Raw genomic sequence first — 20,490 nt, forward strand, 5'->3', positions numbered from 1 at the left:
GCTTTTTGACAATGTTTAATCAATGTAAGGTTGTGATGTTGATTTGACCAGTGAATTTTGGTCATTTCCTAACCAATATTTTACAACACAAATACAACGTTGAAACAACATGATTTTTGACAATGTTTAATCAATGATGGGTATTTACGTTGATTTGACCATTGAATTTGGTCATTTCCCAACCAATATTCTACAACACAAATACAACGTTGAAGCAACATGCTCTTTGATGACATTTAATCAATGTCAGGTTGTAACATTCATTTGACCATTGAACCATGGTCATTTCCTAACCAATATTCTACAACACAAATTGTTGAAACAACATGCTTTTTGACAATGTTTAATCAATGTCAGGTTGTGACGTTGATTTAACCGTTGACTTCTGGTAATTTTCCAACCAACATTCTAGAACACAAATCCAACGTTGAAACAACATGCTTTTTGACGACGTTTAATAAATGTTGGGTTGTGACGTCGATTTAACCATTGAATTTTGGTCATTTCCCAAACAATATTCGACAACATAAATACAACGTTGAAACGACATGTTTTTGATGACGTTTATTCAATGTCAGTTTGCGACATTGAAATTTGGTCATTTCCCAAAGAATATTCGACAACACAAATACAACGTTCAAACATGCTTTTTGATGATGTTTAATCAATGTCAGGTTGTAACATTGATTTGACCATTGCATTTAGGTAATTTTCCAACCAATATTCTACAACACAAACACAGCGTTGAAACAACATGCTTTTTGATGACATTTAATCAATGTCAGGTTGTAACATTGATTTGACCATTGAACTATGGTCATTTCCTAACCAATATTTTACAACACGAATTGTTGAAACAACATGCTTTTTGACAATCTTTAATCAATGTCAGGTTGTGACGTTGATTTAACCGTTGAATTTTGGTCATTTTCCAACCAATATTCTACAACACAAATCCAACGTTGAAACAACATGCTTTTTGACGACGTTTAGTAAATGTTGGCTTGTGACGTTGATTTAACTATTGAATTTTGGTCATTTCCCAAACAATATTCGACAACATAAATACGACGTTGAAACGACATGTTTTTTGATGACGTTTATTCAATGTCAGTTTGCGACATTGATTTGACCATTGAAATGTTGTCATTTCCCAAACAATATTCGACAACACAAATACAACGTTGAAACATGATTTTTGATGATGTTTAATCAATGTCAGGTTGTAACATTGATTTGACCATTGCATTTAGGTAATTTTCCAACCAATATTCTACAACACAAACACAGCGTTGAAACAACATGCTTTTTGACGACGTTGGGTTCTGACGTTGATTTGACCGTTGAATTTTAGTCATTTCCCAACCAATATTCCATTAAAAAAAATCAGTAAAAAGCAGCCTGCAGGTCTTCGCCGTGTTACTTGTTGAGGTTCTCCCTATTGCGTCGTCTGATCCTACCCTTTACCCACTCCCTCCCCCTCCAGGTGGGCTCTGTGGTGGCGGTCGGCTGGATCCGCTCCAAGAAGGCGGTGGACTGGCGCCTCTTCCGGAACATCTTCCTGGCGTGGTTCGTCACCGTGCCTGTGGCGGGCCTGTTCAGCGCCGCCGTCATGGCCGTGTTCGTCTACGGCATCCTGCCCTTTGTGTGACGCGGGGGGGACGTGGCCGGGAGGGAGGGATAACGAAATCATGGAGCACCCGAGAGTCTTGATAGTGCAGGAAGACAGGAATGACGAAAGGTCGAAGGTGAAGAGAAGGGATGTGAGGAGGGTTGGTTCAGATGCTGCCTGGCTAAATTCAACCCTTCAATGTCGTGCACTTAAATCCTACAAAAAAAAAAAACATGGCTGCTGTTCACTCTGTGATTATTAATCCAACATGCCAGAAAGCAACTGTACATATTACTATTATCATTATATACAGCAACTGTTGTCTTGCTTCAAAGTGTGTGGTCAATCAACCCATCTCACTTCCCCCTCATGCTGGCCTGCAAGGTACAAGGGAGGGAAGGCAAGGCGCCTCAGTAAGGGCCGACGAGACTGTCGCTCTGCTTTTTATGTTTCTTTTTACATCAGACCGTACAAAAACCTGATTCACTACAGAGTTAATTTGTTTGTATGGATGGCTTGTTTTTAAATGTTCTGTACCGTAATCTGTACTGTAAATAGAGGGTGGAAACTGGGGGGTTGGGTGGGGAGGTCATCACCATGTCATATTCTGGTTTTATTGCGTTTTTTGTGGCAAATTAGAAACGATCATTCATACAAAATATATTGGTGTAGTACCCCAACAGTCCGCTAGGGGATGTGCTGCGTCTCAGCTGCTCAAATGAAAGGAAAAAGACAAAATGTCGGCGGCTCGAGAGTTTAAAGAACAAGGCTGCACTTTTGAGACATTTGACATGCCAAAGTAAGATACTCTCGTCACCACGCCGGCTTTTAAAAGTAGAATTATGGAGTTTAACACATAAAATTGACATCTGCCTTTTTTGGGGGGTTTGGTCAAATACCCGTTTGGTGTCATATGTGCTGTAATGAGATGCCTCAAACCCCCAATAATCCGTGTTTGTTTTTCCATTTGAAACCAACACTAGAAAAATCTGACTTTTTAAACAAAGAATTTTAAAAAAAGTAAATTGTTTGCGAATCAGTTTGATGGCTGCATACACCCGGAAGTAGTTTGTACGCCGACCCATCTGCTTTAAGGTTATGGTTTTAAGTTTATTTCCAGCAAGCATACAGTTACAATATATCACATATTTTTATTTTCTCCTTACAACATGTTCAAAAAGCAGTAGAAAGAAGCATATCATTTTTAATCTTACTTATTTTCCATTTCAAAGCAATTAGTAACACATTTGTTCACTTCCTGTTCTCATTTCGTAACATCATTTAAATTATAAACATTTTTCTTGTATGGGATTTGCACTTTGAAAAAATGCCTATCAACCGCAATCCTTATGATCACACAATTGCTTCTTATTTTTAGGCATTCTAACTAGTAAATACAATTCAGCTAACAATGGAGACAATGGGGAACACTCTCTTCTGCCTATAAAGCGCTCTAAAAACACATCCAAACACTTACAACGTTTTATATACATGCTGTAACTATATATGTTACGTAGACATAATAACAGGCAATAGTTACACACTTTGCTAATTCTTAGCATATGTGGGTTTATTAATTTCACAGGTGCTTCACAACGTTCACTATTTCACAAATATTACTACTGATGACAGACTTCATGAGAGCCAACAAACATAATAAAACAATAGCTTACTGTACAATGCCTGCTCTCACTGGGATTGCCAACACTAAATGTTCCCTAGTGTGTGAATGTGAGTGTGAATGTTGTCTGTCTATCTGTGTTGGCCCTGCGATGAGGTGGCGACTTGTCTAGGGTGTACACCGCCTTCCGCCCAAATGCAGCTGAGAGAGGCTCCAGCACCCCCCGCCACCCCAAAAGGGACAAGCGGTAGAATTTTGGATGGATGAATTGATAATCTGATGACGTATGAACAAGTGGTACAGTGTATTTCTACATTAATACAATGTAAATATACAGACACTATTAGGTCATATATTTTTACTAAACTGTAAGTAAATGAAATACAAAGCAATATTATACAAAATGTTCGATCTAAACACAAAGTGTACAGGGTTTTACATTAAAATTCAGGCTCTTGCTCAGTGTCATCGACTCTGTAGGTGATGAATTTATGAGGGTCAGACGAGTTCTTATGGTTTATTTTATCTGTAAACAACAATATATAAATAATAAATGTCAGTGTTTATCTCATGCCGACAACATAAACGCATCAGATTTAGCATTAACCTGTTAGCATTAGCGTTTGCTTGAGACTAATAACTACATAAATACACTGACTACTTTTACTGCATATATATATATATATATATATATATATATATATATATATATATATATATATACATGTGTGTGTGTGTGTGTGTGTATGTGTATGTATGTATATGTATGTATACATATAATGAGTTTTCCTTGCCTTTAAGAAACTAGTGATATAGGGCTATATAAATAAACATTGATTGATTGATATTTACATATATATATATATATAAATATATATATATATATATACACACATATACATTTACAGTATATGTAGACATGTATGTGTAAATATACATGTATGTATACATATTTATATGTATAAATTGATGTGTGTATGTATGTATATATGTATTATATATATGTATATACGTATATGTATATATATGTATATATGTATTATATATGTATATATACATATATATGTGTATATGTGTATATATATATATATATTTACTATATATATATATATACATACATGGATATACATATACACAATACATATATATAATATATATATACATACATACACACATTAATTTATACATATAAATATGTACATATATATATATATATATACAAAAAGCCGCAAAAGGCACGCAATTTCTGACAACTTCTCGGTTGTAAAAAAATTGCATGCCTTTTGCTGCTTTCCAGACGTTCGTTGATGTCACCAAAAGTCTCAAAAACCTGTTATCGTGTGTATTCTTAATCGTGCTGGGTCCTCCTTGGTCAATTTTGTCCATCCATCCATCCATTTTCTACCGCTTATTCCCTTTCGGGGTCGCGGGGGGCGCTGGCGCCTATCTCAGCTACAATCGGGCGGAAGGCGGGGTACACCCTGGACAAGTCGCCACCTCATCGCAGGGCCAACACAGATAGACAGACAACATTCACACTCACATTCACACACTAGGGCCAATTTAGTGTTGCCAATCAACCTATCCCCAGGTGCATGTCTTTGGAAGTGGGAGGAAGCCGGAGTACCCGGAGGGAACCCACGCATTCACGGGGAGAACATGCAAACTCCACACAGAAAGATCCCGAGCCTGGATTTGAACCCAGGACTGCAGGACCTTCGTATTGTGAGGCTGACGCACTAACCCCTCTGCCACCGTGAAGCCGTCAATTTTGTCATTTACCTTAAAGATCAAATCCACATCAAACTACTTCTGGGTGAAAAATTACGTTTACATTTCTTTTTATATGTAAACACTTAATTTTTGTGTGTCTGTGTATATATATATGTGTGTGTGTATATATATATATATATAAATATATATATATATATATACAGAAGTGGCTGGGGAGAGGGAAGTCTGGGGTTCCCTGCTTAGGCTGCTGCCCCCGCGACCCGACCTCGGATAAGCGGAAGAAGATGGATGGATGGATGGATATATATATATATATATATATATATATATATATATATCATCGATTCTCATTTTTTAAAAATCGATTTATTTTTATTTTTTTATCAATCCAACAAAACAATACACAGCAATACCATAACAATGCCATTCAATTTCAAAACCAAACCTGACTCAGCAACACTGCAATAAACAGAGCAATTGAGAGGGGACACAAACACGACACAGAACAAACAATAGTAGTGTATCAAAAATGAATATTATCAACAACAGTGTCATTATTAGTTATAATTTCAGCATAGCAGTGATTAAAAATCCCTCATTGACATTATCATTAGACATTTATAAACATTTAAAAAAAGGAACAATAGTGTCACAGTGGCTTACACTTGCATCACATCTCATAAGCTTGACAACACACTGTGTCCAATGTTTTCACAAAGATAAAATAAGTCATGTTTTTGGTTCATTTAATAGTTAAAACAAATTTACATTATTGCAATCAGTTGATAAATCATTGTCCTTTACAATTATAAAAGCTTTTTACAAAAATCTACTACTCTGCTTGCATGTCAGCAGACTAGGGTAGATCCTGCTGAATGAATAAAGAATCCTTTTAAATCGGGAAAAAATCGTTTTTCCGATGTGAATTCACACGATTTTTTTTCGTGTTGAATTGAAAAAAAAATCGATTTTGAATCGAATCGTGACCCCAAGAATCGATATTGAATCGAATCATGGGACACCCAAAGATTCACAGCCCCAATATGTATATACTGTATATGTGTATGTATATACATGTGTATAAATACACGTTTATATGTACATGCACGTGTATATATGTATATATATGTTTATTAATATGTGTACATAAATGTGTATATATGTATATGAATGTGTTTATGTGTATATATACGTATACATATATACGTATATACATATATAAATATAGACATATGTATATATATGTTTATATGTATATGTATGTGTGTTATATATGTATATATACGTGTATATATATGTACATGTATATATACGTATTTATGTATACGTATTTTTTTGTGCATATGTATATACCTATATATTTATATATAGGTATTTACATATACATATATTATACATCTATACATATGTATATACGTGTATGTATATGTATATATATATATTTGTATGTATTTATATATACGTGTGTGTATATATATATATATATATATATATATATATATATATATATATATATATATATATATATATATATATATATATATATATAAACACGGACAGGTTTTCGTATTTTAGTGGTGGTTTCAAATGATAGCGGGGTTTGTCATATCCAAAACTTCAGCTGTAGTACAGTTCTCACATTTTATGTCATGCAGAGCTAAGGTGGTTTCAGTCATATCTCATTAGGTGTGTTGCTCCTCCAAACCTGCTGTTTGACACCGAGAAATGATCAAAATTAGATGGTACCTGACGGGGAGAACTGTTCATCACCAGCTTTTTAAGAAGTTCACATGACCCGTAGATTTTGTTTATCCGAACAAAATCTCCTGTGATGTATTTTCCTACTTTTCCATTGCTCACGAACAAATCTATGCTTATGTAGCCACCTGCCTTTGTAACATTGTTTGTGCAGATGATCATGAAGTACTATGGTGTTTACATCGTAACAATATTGTCTAGATGACATGGAAACAAAACAAAAGTACAGTTGCCAATGAAAGAGGAAGACTATAATTCACTGCAGTGAGTTGACGAATATTAATAATAGCCAGAAGTGTCTAGAGAAGAGTCTAACAAGTGCGTTGTGATGACATTTTTTGTTTTTCTAGCTGTAGCGCTAATCACTATGCTAAGAGTTTATCTAGAGACATTTCATCAAAACGATATATTTTTCTACAATATTTGAATCCAAGGGGTTAGTGGGCACGCTGATGGCGATCACAAGGGTGTGCCACCACTTCTCTGCCACTCCAAAGTCCAGCGTGTCTTTGATTAAAAAAACGCATGAATTGAAGGGGGTCGTCTGCCAAAAGATTAAGGTTTGAAAACTTCCAACGTATATTTAATTTTTTGAAAAGAGTTGTCGATGAGAACACTTTGTAATTTTGTTTCCCTGCTGCTTCGAGGGTGGTCGGCCATTTTGCTAAATTGTCAGTTAGGCGGAAAATGATAAGTAGGCTGTGTGTTTGGGTCCATGCGCGTACGGTTACGGGGGGCTGTGGAAGCTTTTCATTGGAATTATTTAGATTTATTATCTAAGATTAGCGTTGTTTGCAAGCGTGGGCTATTACAACATGGCAAACTCCCACTGCCATTTCTGGAAACGAAGAAATTCTTATGGCCCCATCCCCGGTGAATTTTGCGTAGGAGGTTAATATTTAGCTATGCAGTCAGTGAAGAATGAAAGCAACTGATGCTGCGGTCAAAAAACACGTTTTAAGATATTCAACACTCTACTACCATCTGGCTAAGTGGATAGTGCACCCCCCTAATTTGTCATGTTTCGTGTGTCACATTAAAAAAAAAAAATGGATTGGACACTCGGAACTTGACCACAGTTATTATCAAATGTAAACAAAAAAATCGATTCACATTCAAATCGTGATTAGTTTTCTCATTTCTAAATCAGTATCAATAAAAACAAAATAATTATATATATATATACATATATATATATATATATATATATATATATATATATATACAGTATATATATATATATATATATATATACATTTCTAATATATATTGTAAAGTTCTGGGCTTCACGGTGGCAGAGGGGTTAGTGTGTCTGCCTCACAATACGAAGGTCCTGCAGTCCTGGGTTCAAATCCAGGCTCGGGATCTTTCTGTGTGGAGTTTGCATGTTCTCCCCGTGAATGCGTGGGTTCCCTCCGGGTACTCCGGCTTCCTCCCACTTCCAAAGACATGCACCTGGGGATAGGTTGATTGGCAACACTAAATTGGCCCTAGTGTGTGAATGTGAGTGTGAATGTTGTTTGTCTATCTGTGTTGGCCCTGCGATGAGGTGGCGACTTGTCCAGGGTGTACCCCGCCTTCCGCCCGATTGTAGCTGAGATAGGCGCCAGCGCCCCCCGCGACCCCGAAAGGGAATAAGCGGTAGAAATGGATATATATATATATATATATATATATATATATATATATATATATATGTATATATATATATGTATATATATATATATATATACACACACACACACGTATGTATATATATGTGTATATAATTATACATATATAATTTTTGTATATATGTGTGAATATATATTTATTCAAACACACACATATATATATATATATATATATGTGTGTGTGTGTTTGAATACATTTTTAAAAACAAACTTTTACCAACCTCGTCACGTCCGTTGTGTCCTGAGCAAGACACTTCACTCTTGCTCCTGATGGGTGCTGGTTGGCGCCTTGCATGGCAGCTCCCTCCATCAGTGTGTGAATGTGTGTGTGAATGGGTAAATGTGGAAGTAGAGTCAAAGCGCTATACAAGTACAACCCATTTATCATTTTAGGTAATCTCTGTGCAACCAGTAGAGTGTTTCTACCTTCAAACTTGTTTTGAAAAAAAATAAATTTTAATTATTTTTCCAGAATTGATTCTGACTCAAATGGTCACCCAAGGAATCGGAAATGGTATCGAATGGTTAAGTGTCCAAAAAGTCACGCACCTCATTACTATCATGAAATATTGGTTCAGATTTTAAAGGTTTTTTACCTTGTTCGAAATCCAGTGGAACCTCCAAAGTGGAATATAAGCCGTTCTGTGACGCTGGTTGACTTCTGAGTTTTGAATAACATTCTACCATTTTTTAAAGTCACACCATTCTAAACAGAAAGTAGATAAATCAGCTTCTCTAGGACTTAACAGGATTTCTTTTTGCAATTGTTGCGTCCTAAAAAAATTGACTTTACCGCAGCCTTTTTCAAAGGTTGCCATGTTTTGATTTACAATAACATTAAATTAACTTGTTGCCAATGTTTTTAGGTGTTTTTTCTAACTTTAACTTAAAAAAACATACGGTAAATGCAATAAAAAAATTAAAACATTTCTATATTGATGTTTTCTTTGTTTTATAGCACATAGATCATTGTCAAAATGACTGTACTGTTTTAATCATAATTAATTGTATTGAATTATAATCACAGAAAGAAACCATCAAAGACCTATTATTGCCCAAAGTCAGCACTGTCGTTGAAGACATTCTTTGTGTATGATTAACGCTTATAAAGTCTTTGTCCATCAAAAACATCCATTCATGTTCCAGCACATTTACCTCCGCACATTTTTTTTTTGCTGATAAATGACAGATGATGTCACACATCAACATCTCTAACATGTACACACTGCCTCTTTACTAGGTCAGCATTGCAAAACAGAGTATGTTCTCACTGGCAAAAGTAAATATTTATAAATACATGTTAAGTCGGAAGTCAGGTGCTAAGGCTTAGCACCATACACAGAAACAGAATCAATAAAATGCTGCTATTTTGTTAAATTTTGTTGTTTCTGCTTTTCTGTAGAATAAGCATGTTTTAAACGGTTGAACTGCACATTTGAGACTGATAATAAAACAAACACAACAGAGAGAAAGCACAATCAATACTGTCGCCAAGTGGCAATTTATAGGAACTGCTGTGATTAACATGTGTAGCATGTAAGAAGCGTACAGATGCCAGCTCACATATGTAATTGTTTTACTTTCAATTGTGCCACTTTGTTCATCTTTGGAGGTTTTACTGGGCTGGAAATTATGGACATTTTTAATGTAACATTTCAGCGCAATTTTTTTTAACGCGCTAATGCAAAAAGCTCTTATGCAAGACAAAATGTAGACAAAATACATATTATAGATGTTTAACGTTAACAGTATGTTTTTAATGCTATTGTATTCCTTTTTTGTGGGAATGTTCAAACAAAAATATTGCCAAAGAAAATGTTAAAAAACCCCAAAAGAAAACAGATAAAAATGTGAAATTCTTTGGCCTTTTTTAAAAAAAAATTTAAATCATGGGACAAATTATGAGTGCTTTCACGTCAAACTGACAATTAACAACAATTTTAACATTGTTGCACAATAATGATAAAGTCAAGCGTTATGTTGCAGTGCTCATACGTGGCCACTAGATGCTGAAATTACCACCAGCGTGGTCACTACGTCCTACTTTGTTGTATTACAGAGAAACTCGAAGGATGCAACGTGCCATTTTACTTCTGTCTGACTCGCAGTAGCGCCTAGCCGTGTAGCTCCGCCCACCTAGCGCCCCCTAGTGTGTGTGTGTGTTGCCAGCGGTTTAGGTCAGCATGGCGTGCTCCGTTTTTAGTTTAGTAGTAGAAACACGTGTGCTCCTCTTCCTCATGGGTTTTCATAGCTCTGTGTTGTCTTTTTAATGTTTGTGGCTACTTAGCCACAAATACCATATGTGGTATGAAAAAATAAAATCATCAAAAGAAAACTGTAGCCTGCTTCGACAAAATCTTAACGCTTACTCTGATTTGCTTCTGTTGTATGCTGTAATAGTTTGTTTAAGATTTTAGTGAGGAAAACAATGTCTGCATTTAAACTAAATTATGGGAATTAAAATTACAAAGAACATATTTGTCACTAACTTGTGTCTTTTTTCCTTGAACGTGTGACGCTGACATCCAATATCATGATTACAACGTGGAATAATTTCAAATGTTAAGCAAATTTGTTGATTTCATTCAGTAGGGCTGCAACGATTCATGGATTCATTTGAGTAAAAGAAAGCTTCGATTGATGTTATGTTACAGCCAATATTTTTTTAAACACATCAGTGTCTGCCCTGAGATCGGTAGATTGCGAGTTTAAACCCCGGCCGAGTCATACCAACGACTATAAGAATGAGACCCATTACCTCCCTGCTTGGCACTCACCATCAAGCGTTGGAATTGGGTGTTAAATCACCAAAAATTATTCCTGGCCTTGGCCCATATACATACATACACACACACATACAAATGTGTATATATATATATATATATATACATACACACACACACACTACATATACATACAAACACTTACAGTGGGACAAAAAAGTATTTAGTCAGCCACCGATTGTGCAAGTTCTCCCACTTAAAATGATGACAGAGGTCTTTAATTTTCATCATAGGTACATTTCAACTGTGAGAGACAGAATGGGAAAAAAAAATCCAGGAATTCACATTGTAGGAATTTTAAATAATTTATTTGTAAATTATGGTAGAAAATAAGTGGTCAATAACAAAAATTCAACTCAATACTTTGTAATATAACCTTTGTTGGCAATAACAGATGCCAAACGATTACTATAAGTCTTTACCAGGTTTGCACACACAGTAGCTGGTATTTTGGCCCATTCCTGTGATGTTTTGGGACTTTCAACTCCCTCCACAGATTTTATATGGGGTTGAGGTCTGGAGATTGGCTAGGCCACTCCAGGACTTTCAAATGCTTCTTACGTAGCCACTCCTTCGTTGCCCGGGCGGTGTGTTTGGGATCATTGACATGCTGGAAGACCCAGCCACGTTTCATCTTCAAAGCTCTCACTGATTGAAGGAGGTTTTGGCTCAAAATCTCATGATACATGGCCCCATTCATTCTTTCCTTAACACGGATCAGTGGTCCTGTCCTCCACCCCCATGCTTCACAGTAGGTCTGGTGTTCTTGAGGTGCAACTCAGTATTCTTCTTCCTCCAAACACGATGAGTTGAGTTTATATTAAAAAGTTCTAATTTGGTTTTATCTGACCACATGACATTCTCCCAATCCTCTGCTGTATCATCCATGTGCTCTCTGCCAAACTTCAGACGGGCCTGGACATGCACTGGCTTAAGCTGGGGGACACGTCTGCCACTGCAGGATATTATTCCCTGTCGGCGTAGTGTTACTGATGGTAACCTTTGTTACTTTGGTCCCAGCTCTCTGCAGGTAATTCACCAGGTCCCCCTGTGTGGTTCTGGGATTTTTTCTCACTGTTGTCATGTTCATTTTGACCCCAGGGGATGAGATCTTGCGTGGAGCCCCAGATCGAGGGAGATTATCAGTGGTCTTGTATGTCTTCCATTTTCTGATAGTTGCTCCCTCAGTTGATTTTTTTACACTAAGCTGCTTGCCTAATGTAGATTCACTCTTCCCAGTCTGGTGCAGGTCTACACTTCTTTTACGGGTGTCCTTCGACAACTCTTTGGTCTTGGCCATAGTGGAGTTTGGAGTCTGACTGTTTGAGGCTGTGGACAGGTGTCTTTTATACAGATAACAAATTCAAACAGGTTCCATTAATACAGGTAACAAGTGGAGGACATAAGAGCTTCTTAAAAAACTAACAGGTCTGTGAGAGCCAGAGCTCTTCCTTGTTTGAAGTGACCAAATACTTATTTTCTACCATAATTTACAAATAAATTCTTAAAAATTCCTACAATATGAATTGCTGGATTTCCCCCCCCCCACATTCTGTCTCTCACAGTTGAAATGTACCTATGATAAAAATTACAGACCTCTCTCATCGTTTTAAGTGGGAGAACTTGCACAATCGGTGGGTGACTAAATACTTTTTTGCCCCACTTTATATATAGAGAGCGACAACTATATATACACACACAATATATATTCATTTATGTATATATACACACACATAGTCAGAGTATATGTTATGAAAGGTCCATGCAGACAATGTATTGTCCTCCAAACTCAAAGGTTTATTTCACCTGCACGTGGCATACATTGTATTCTTTACGTATTATCAGTGGAGGCTGAAAGTTACCGAAAAGAGCGCACAGGATTCCCTCCTCAAAGTCAATTGATGACAGGATGGTTGTGACGGTGACGACCAACGTCTTCCCAAGTTCAGTCAATGGTCGTTTGTCACGTGTTAGTGTGCACAGGTGGGACACCGGATATGCCATGTCAGTGTCAGTCTTAGACAGCAGGATCATGTGACCCACGACAGGAAAGGGAGGGCCTGCAGCAGACGATCGTGTGGGATGAGTAGAATAGCGCTCCCTTTTGGTCACTGTGATGTTTGAAGCTCATGCTTGTTAGCTGGGGTGAATATTAATACAAGTTCAGTGTGCAGCCAGCAGGGGGCCACACTGGACTTCCTGATTATCAACTTTCATATAGATTTGTTTTAATAATATATTTATAGAATTCTCTTTCCCATTCGCTGGTCTCGCTACTTTTATTCGACGTACACAACATGGAGGGGCGGCGCCACAGAAGCTGAAATGACGAAATCACTGAGGAATAAAAACACTAATAAAACCAAAAAGCCAAAAAAGAACCGCAGTCTTGGTTACGTCGGTGCTTACGGGAAAGGGCGGGACCGTGTCATCAAAGGGGTGGGGCGGGCGGCTCTTTTTTGGCCGGTGTTGTTTTCGTAGCCGTTTTGGCCGTCTTAGCAGGCGGCGCCGTCTCTTTGAGGTTGAGGTTCTCCAGGGCCACGTCCAGCGTCATGACCTCCACACACCCCATGGACTGGAAGTCGGCGAAGTTCCGCAACGAGCCGGGACAGTTGTCCTCGTCCTCGGAGGAGTCGTCGTCGTTGGGCAGCAGCGTGGACAGCAGCAGCTCCGTCACAAATAGGCTCCTGTCGGCCCACTGGGCCTCGCACAGCTGGCGCTCCGCCTCAGACAGCCGCGGTTCACTCAACCTGCGGGGGAACAACAAAGTCTGTTAAAGGTGGACCAAACAAGTTAACCCTTGTGCAAGTGTAAGGTTGGCCACACACACACACACACACACACACTCTTATGACCCACTATTAAAGATAGATGGATAGATAGTAAAGTGTCCTAACTATATATATATATATATATATATATATATATATATATATATATATATATATATATGTATGGGTGTGGGAAAAAAATCGATTCGAATTGAATACGTTGTGCAATTCAGGATCGATTCTCATTTCAGAATCGATTCTCCAATTCCAAAACCAAACCTGACCCAGCAACACTCAGAACTGCAATAAACAGAGCAATTGAGAGGAGACACAAACACGACACAAAACAAACCAAAAGTAGTGAAACAAAAATTAATATCATCAGAAACAGTATTAATATTAGTTATAATTTCAGCATAGCAGTGATTAAAAATCCCTCATTGACATTATCATTGGACATTTATAAATTTTAAAAAAAGGAACAATAGTGTCACAGTGGCTTACACTTGCAATGCATTTCATAAGCTTGACAACACACTGTGTCCAATGTTTTCACAAAGACAAAATAAGTCATATTTTTGGTCCTTTTAATAGTGAAAAAAAATTACATTATTGCAATCAGTTGATAAAACATTGTCCTTTACAATTATAAAAGCTTTGTTTAAAAAATCTACTACTCTTTTAGCATGTCAGCAGACTGGGGTAGATCCTGCTGAAATCCTATGTATTGAATGAACACAGATTCGTTTTGAATCGGACAAATATCGTTTTTGAATCGAGAATAGCGTTGAATCGAAAAAAATCGATATATTATCGAATTGTGACACCAAGAATCAATATTGAATCGAATCGTGGGAGACCCAAAGATTCGCAGCCCTTATATATATATATATATATATATATATATATATATATATATATATATATATATATATATATATATAATTCATATATTTTTTCAATCTTTTAACAAGCTATGATCCATCTACCAATATAAGGTTGAGGTTTTTTTTAAAAATGTTTTATAGTCTAAGTAAAAAAAACGTTTTTTTTAAACGGGGAAAGGCAAAAAAAAAAAAAAGTATATTTCTAAAAAGTAAGACAGGACATGGTTGAGTTTGAGTATTCTATATAAATAATCATATATACAGTATATATATCTGCCATGTTATGTATACAATTGTGATCAAAATTATTCAACCCCCACACAATGTTGGTGTTTTAGCAAATTGGACATTTATTCCGTATTTTGTTTGTAGTCATATCAAATAAAGATGTGTCAAATAGACAAATGCAAATTAATTGTAACACTGTATTTTACAAAATACCAAAAAAGGACATGTTTCTTAATATCTCTTTGACAACATTATTCAACCCCCTCTAGTTACATGCATCTTTAGTACTTACTAGAACACCCTTTGGCAGTAATTACATTCTTCAAACGTGATACATAACCGGACACAAGCTTCTTGCAACAATCTACAGGTATTTTAGCCCATTCCTCTTGGGCAAAGGCCTCCAGTTCATTCATATTCTTGGGCTTGCGTGCTGCAACTGCCTTCTTCAAGTCCCACCACAGGTTTTCTATAGGATTTAGGTCTGGTGACTGTGAAGGCCACTCCAGAGTCTTCCAGCCCTTCTTCTGCAACCACTCTGATGTTGATTTGGAGGTATGCTTGGGATCATTGTCCTGTTGGAAGGTCCAACGTCTCCCAAGCCTCAGCTTTGTCACTGACTTCATGACATTTGCAGCTAATATATCCTGCTAGGAAATAGAATTCATAATGCCTTGAACGCGCTGGAGATTCCCGGTACCTGAGGCAGAGAAACAGCCCCAGAGCATGATTGACCCCCCACCATGCTTAACAGTAGGGAAGGTGTTCTTCTCTTTGTAAGCTTCATTTTTTCTCCTCCAGACATAACGTTGAGTCATAGGCCCAAAGAGTTCCAGTTTTGTCTCATCACTCCATAGAACAGTTTCCCAAAACCTTTGGGGTTTGTCCAGATGATTTTTGGCATACTGGAGTCTATTTTCTTGTGTCTGGTAGTCAGAAGTGGGGTGCGCCTGGGAGTTCTGGCATGGAGGCCTTCATCTCGTAGTGCTGCCTTATTGTCTGGGACGAAACCTGCGTTCCCCCCTCTGCAATGTCCTGTTGTAGTTCCTCAGCTGTTACCCGGGGGTTTTTCACCACTGTACGCACACAGCATCCTCTTTCTACCACGCCCAGGTAGTGTTTCTACTGTGCCTTTAGCTTTAAACTTGTGAATTATGCTCCCAACTGTGTCTTTTGGAATGTGTAATGTCTTTGCTATTTTCTTATATCCATATCCTTTCTTATGAAGAGAAATTACCTCCTCTCTTGACTTCTTTGACCACTCCCTGGACTTCACCATGTTGCAAATACACCATTGACCATCTACAAGAAGCTGAGCGTCACAGTCTTTTTCAATCAGTTTAATTGTTGCTCGTTATGGTTCTAATCACATCTACAGGTGTTTTCAACACCTGATTGAAAAGACCTTATTCAAATTCTGTTCTTAAGAGTTATGATCTTCAAGGGGTTGAATAATTTGGTCAATGAGATATTAAAAGAAATGACACTGTTTGGTATGTTACAAAATATAATGTTGTAATTCAAGTTACATTTGTCTATTTAATGCATCTTTATTTGATATGACTATAAACAAAATACGGAATAAATGTCCAACTTGCTAAAACACCAAAATTGTGTTGGGGTTGAATAATTTTGATCACAACTGTATAACTGCCTACAATAATTTTCATTTAATGTTAGGCGGTATTACGATATCAGTATAAAGAATTCAGTATAGACACGTAATCGATATAAATACAAAACCCGTTCGATGAAACGTTGAATATTTATTTTTTCTTTTTCGTCGGAAGTTGCAAAGCAAGGTTGTTTGCATGAACAAAGATGCTTGCTCTCTGGTGACTGAGCAACACAGGAGGTGATCACTGATCAGTGTAAAAGCCAATCAGGTAACAGTATTAACTATCAAGTTTGGTTGTGCCATCTTGTTGTCTCACAAATGATCCTTCACATGGAGTGAGAAGACAAAGTCAAAATGAAGACATTGTGGATAAAACAGGAAAAGTCACCTGGACAGTATGGCATTTTTTTTTCTAAGGGACGATAGTCAGACCAATGTGGTCTGTGAATGATGCAAGGTGCTCGTCTCCACCAAGACCAGTAATACCACACCCCCCTAGCTGCGCTCACCCTTAAGAGCACAGCTGTAACTTCCTGGGACTAAACCTGCAGAAACTGGTTCTCAGGTTTCTCTATGTTTACATTTTCACACTTTTTTGTAATACTTTATTAAACATTTATTACATATTCCTTATTTTTGCACATTCATTTTAAAAGATTATTGTTAAGTGTTCAATTTTATAATTTTTTTTTACATTAGTTGACTATTTTCCATGCTTGTGTTGACATTTCCTTTCTGCCTTGATAGCTGAAGGGAAGTTAATCAGAGGAAATAATTATGTTAAATTTAATATATTTCTCTTCTGGTCTTTATTTTCAGTAGGTCATAAAAAATATCAATAATTATCATTACCTGCAAATATTAAACACTTATTCCTTCATAACATATTGTATTTTCCTTGTATTTCAGTGATTTAATTTCATGGTCATGGTTTTCTCTGAGCTGCAACCTTATCGTGGTAGAGGAGTTTGCGTGTCCCAATGATCCTAGGAGCTATGTTGTCCGGGGGCATAAAGCCCCCTGGTAGGGTCTCCCAAGGCAAACAGGTTCTAGGTGAGGGATCAGACAAAGAGCAGCTCGAAGACCTTTATGAAGAAGAAACATCATAGACCCAGATTTCCCTCGCCCGGACGCGGGTCACCGGGGCCCCCCTCTGGAGCCAGGCCCGGAGGTGGGGCACGATGGCGAGCGCCTGGTGGCCGGGCCTGTTCCCATGGGGCCCGGCCGGGCACAGCCCGAAGAGGCAACGTGGGTCACCCCTCCAATGGGCTCACCACCCATAGCAGGGGCCATAGAGGTCGGGTGCATTGTGAGCTGGGCGACAGCCGAAGGCAGGGCACTTGGCGGTCCGATCCTCGGCTACAGAAGCTAGCTCTTGGGACGTGGAACGTCACGTCACTGGGGGGGAAAGAGCCTGAGCTAGTGCGCGAAGTCGAGAAATTCCGGCTGGATATAGTCGGACTCACTTCGACGCACAGCAAGGGCTCTGGAACCACTTCTCTCGAGAGGGATTGGACCCTCTTCCACTCTGGCGTTGCCGGCAGTGAGAGGCGACGGGCTGGGGTGGCAATTCTTGTTGCCCCCCGGCTCAAAGCCTGTTCGTTGGAGTTCAACCCGGTGGACGAAAGGGTAGCCTCCCTCCGCCTTCGGGTGGGGGGACGGGTCCTGACTGTTGTTTGTGCTTATGCACCAAACAGCAGTTCAGAGTACCCACCCTTTTTGGGAACGCTCGAGGGAGTACTGGAAAGTGCTCCCCCGGGTGATTCCCTTGTCCTACTGGGAGACTTCAACGCTCACGTTGGCAACGACAGTGAAACCTGGAGAGGCGTGATTGGGAAGAATGGCCGCCCGGATCTGAACCTGAGTGGTGTTTTGTTATTGGACTTTTGTGCTCGTCACGGATTGTCCATAACAAACACCATGTTCAAGCATAAGGGTGTCCATATGTGCACTTGGCACCAGGACACCCTAGGCCGCAGTTCCATGATCGACTTTGTAGTTGTGTCATCGGATTTGCGGCCTCATGTTATGGACACTCGGGTGAAGAGAGGGGCGGAGCTTTCTACCGATCACCACCTGGTGGTGAGTTGGCTGCGATGGTGGGGGAGGATGCCGGACAGACCTGGGAGGCCCAAACGCATTGTGAGGGTCTGCTGGGAACGTCTGGCAGAGTCTCCTGTCAGACAAAGTTTCAATTCCCACCTCCGGAAGAACTTTGAACATGTCACGAGGGAGGTGCTGGACATTGAGTCCGAGTGGACCATGTTCCGCACCTCTATTGTCGAGGCGGCAGATCGGAGCTGTGGCCGCAAGGTAGTTGGTGCCTGTCGGGGCGGCAATCCTAAAACCCCTTGGTGGACACCAGCGGTGAGGGATGCCGTCAAGCTGAAGAAGGAGTCCTATCGGGTCCTTTTGGCTCATAGGACTCCGGAGGCAGTGGACAGGTACCGACAGGCCAAGCAGTGTGCAGCTTCAGCGGTCGCGGAGGCAAAAACTCGGACATGGGAAGAGTTCGGGGAAGCCATGGAAAACGACTTCCGGACGGCTTCGAAGCGATTCTGGACCACCGTCCGCCGCCTCAGGAAGGGGAAACAGTGCACTATCAACACCGTGTATGGTGCGGATGGTGTTCTGCTGACCTCGACTGCGGATGTTGTGGATAGGTGGAAGGAATACTTCGAAGACCTCCTCAATCCCACCAACACGTCTTCCTATGAGGAAGCAGTGCCTGGGGAATCTGTGGTGGACTCACCTATTTCTGGGGCTGAGGTCGCTGAGGTAGTTAAAAAGCTCCTCGGTGGCAAGGCCCCAGGGGTGGAGGAGACCCGCCCGGAGTTCCTTAAGGCTCTGGATGCTGTGGGGCTGTCTTGGTTGACAAGACTTTGCAGCATCGCGTGGACATCGGGGGCGGTACCTCTGGATTGGCAGACCGGGGTGGTGGTTCCTCTCTTTAAGAAGGGGGACCGGAGGGTGTGTTCCAACTATCGTGGGATCACACTCCTCAGCCTTCCCGGTAAGGTTTATTCAGGTGTACTGGAGAGGAGGCTACGTCGGATAGTCGAACCTCGGATTCAGGAGGAACAGTGTGGTTTTCGTCCTGGTCGTGGAACTGTGGACCAGCTCTATACTCTCGGCAGGGTTCTTGAGGGTGCATGGGAGTTTGCCCAACCAGTCTACATGTGCTTTGTGGACTTGGAGAAGGCATTCGACCGTGTCCCTCGGGAAGTCCTGTGGGGAGTGCTCAGAGAGTATGGGGTATCGGACTGTCTTATTGTGGCGGTCCGTTCCCTGTACGATCAGTGCCAGAGCTTGGTCCGCATTGCCGGCAGTAAGTCGAACACATTTCCAGTGAGGGTTGGACTCCGCCAAGGCTGTCCTTTGTCACCGATTCTGTTCATAACTTTTATGGACAGAATTTCTAGGCGCAGTCAAGGCGTTGAGGGGTTCCGGTTTGGTAACCGCAGGATTAGGTCTCTGCTTTTTGCAGATGATGTGGTCCTGATGGCTTCATCTGACCGGGATCTTCAGCTCTCGCTGGATCGGTTCGCAGCCGAGTGTGAAGCGACCGGAATGAGAATCAGCACCTCCAAGTCCGAGTCCATGGTTCTCGCCCGGAAAAGGGTGGAGTGCCATCTCCGGGTTGGGGAGGGGACCCTGCCCCAAGTGGAGGAGTTCAAGTACCTAGGAGTCTTGTTCACGAGTGAGGGAAGAGTGGATCGTGAGATCGACAGGCGGATCGGTGCGGCGTCTTCAGTAATGCGGACGTTGTACCGGTCCGTTGTGGTGAAGAAGGAGCTGAGCCGGA

The 20,490-nt window shown here is 39.7% G+C and overlaps 2 protein-coding genes across 12 annotated transcripts in view; one reads left to right on the plus strand and one right to left on the minus strand.

The window, feature by feature from the left end:
* The window catches only part of slc20a2 (solute carrier family 20 member 2), a 205,630-nt gene extending 194,755 nt beyond the window's left edge, over positions 1 to 10,875 (plus strand). For 7 of the 10 annotated variants that reach the window (XM_061906151.1, XM_061906150.1, XM_061906148.1 and 4 more), the window contains one exon: positions 1,487 to 10,875. In XM_061906151.1, coding sequence (XP_061762135.1) covers positions 1,487 to 1,874 — 388 coding nt within the window. In that variant the 3' untranslated portion in view covers positions 1,875 to 10,875. The remainder of the gene's footprint in view (positions 1 to 1,486) is intronic. The other 3 variants (XM_061906154.1, XM_061906153.1, XR_009807494.1) reach the window with 2 other exon arrangements.
* Positions 10,876 to 12,955: 2,080 nt separating this feature from the next.
* Positions 12,956 to 20,490, minus strand: part of LOC133556335 (E3 ubiquitin-protein ligase KCMF1-like) — a 36,780-nt gene continuing 29,245 nt past the window's right edge. Inside the window, exons 7-8 of one of the 2 annotated variants that reach the window (XM_061906157.1) lie at positions 13,591 to 13,931; positions 12,956 to 13,518 (exon numbers count right to left, since the gene is read on the minus strand). In XM_061906157.1, the coding sequence (XP_061762141.1) occupies positions 13,613 to 13,931 (319 nt within the window). In that variant the 3' untranslated portion in view covers positions 12,956 to 13,518; positions 13,591 to 13,612. Of the gene's footprint in view, positions 13,932 to 20,490 lie in introns of both variants that reach the window. The other variant, XM_061906156.1, reaches the window with a different exon arrangement.

Source organism: Nerophis ophidion, linkage group LG07 (assembly GCF_033978795.1).
Source record: "Nerophis ophidion isolate RoL-2023_Sa linkage group LG07, RoL_Noph_v1.0, whole genome shotgun sequence".
NCBI classification, from domain to species: Eukaryota; Metazoa; Chordata; class Actinopteri; order Syngnathiformes; family Syngnathidae; genus Nerophis; species Nerophis ophidion.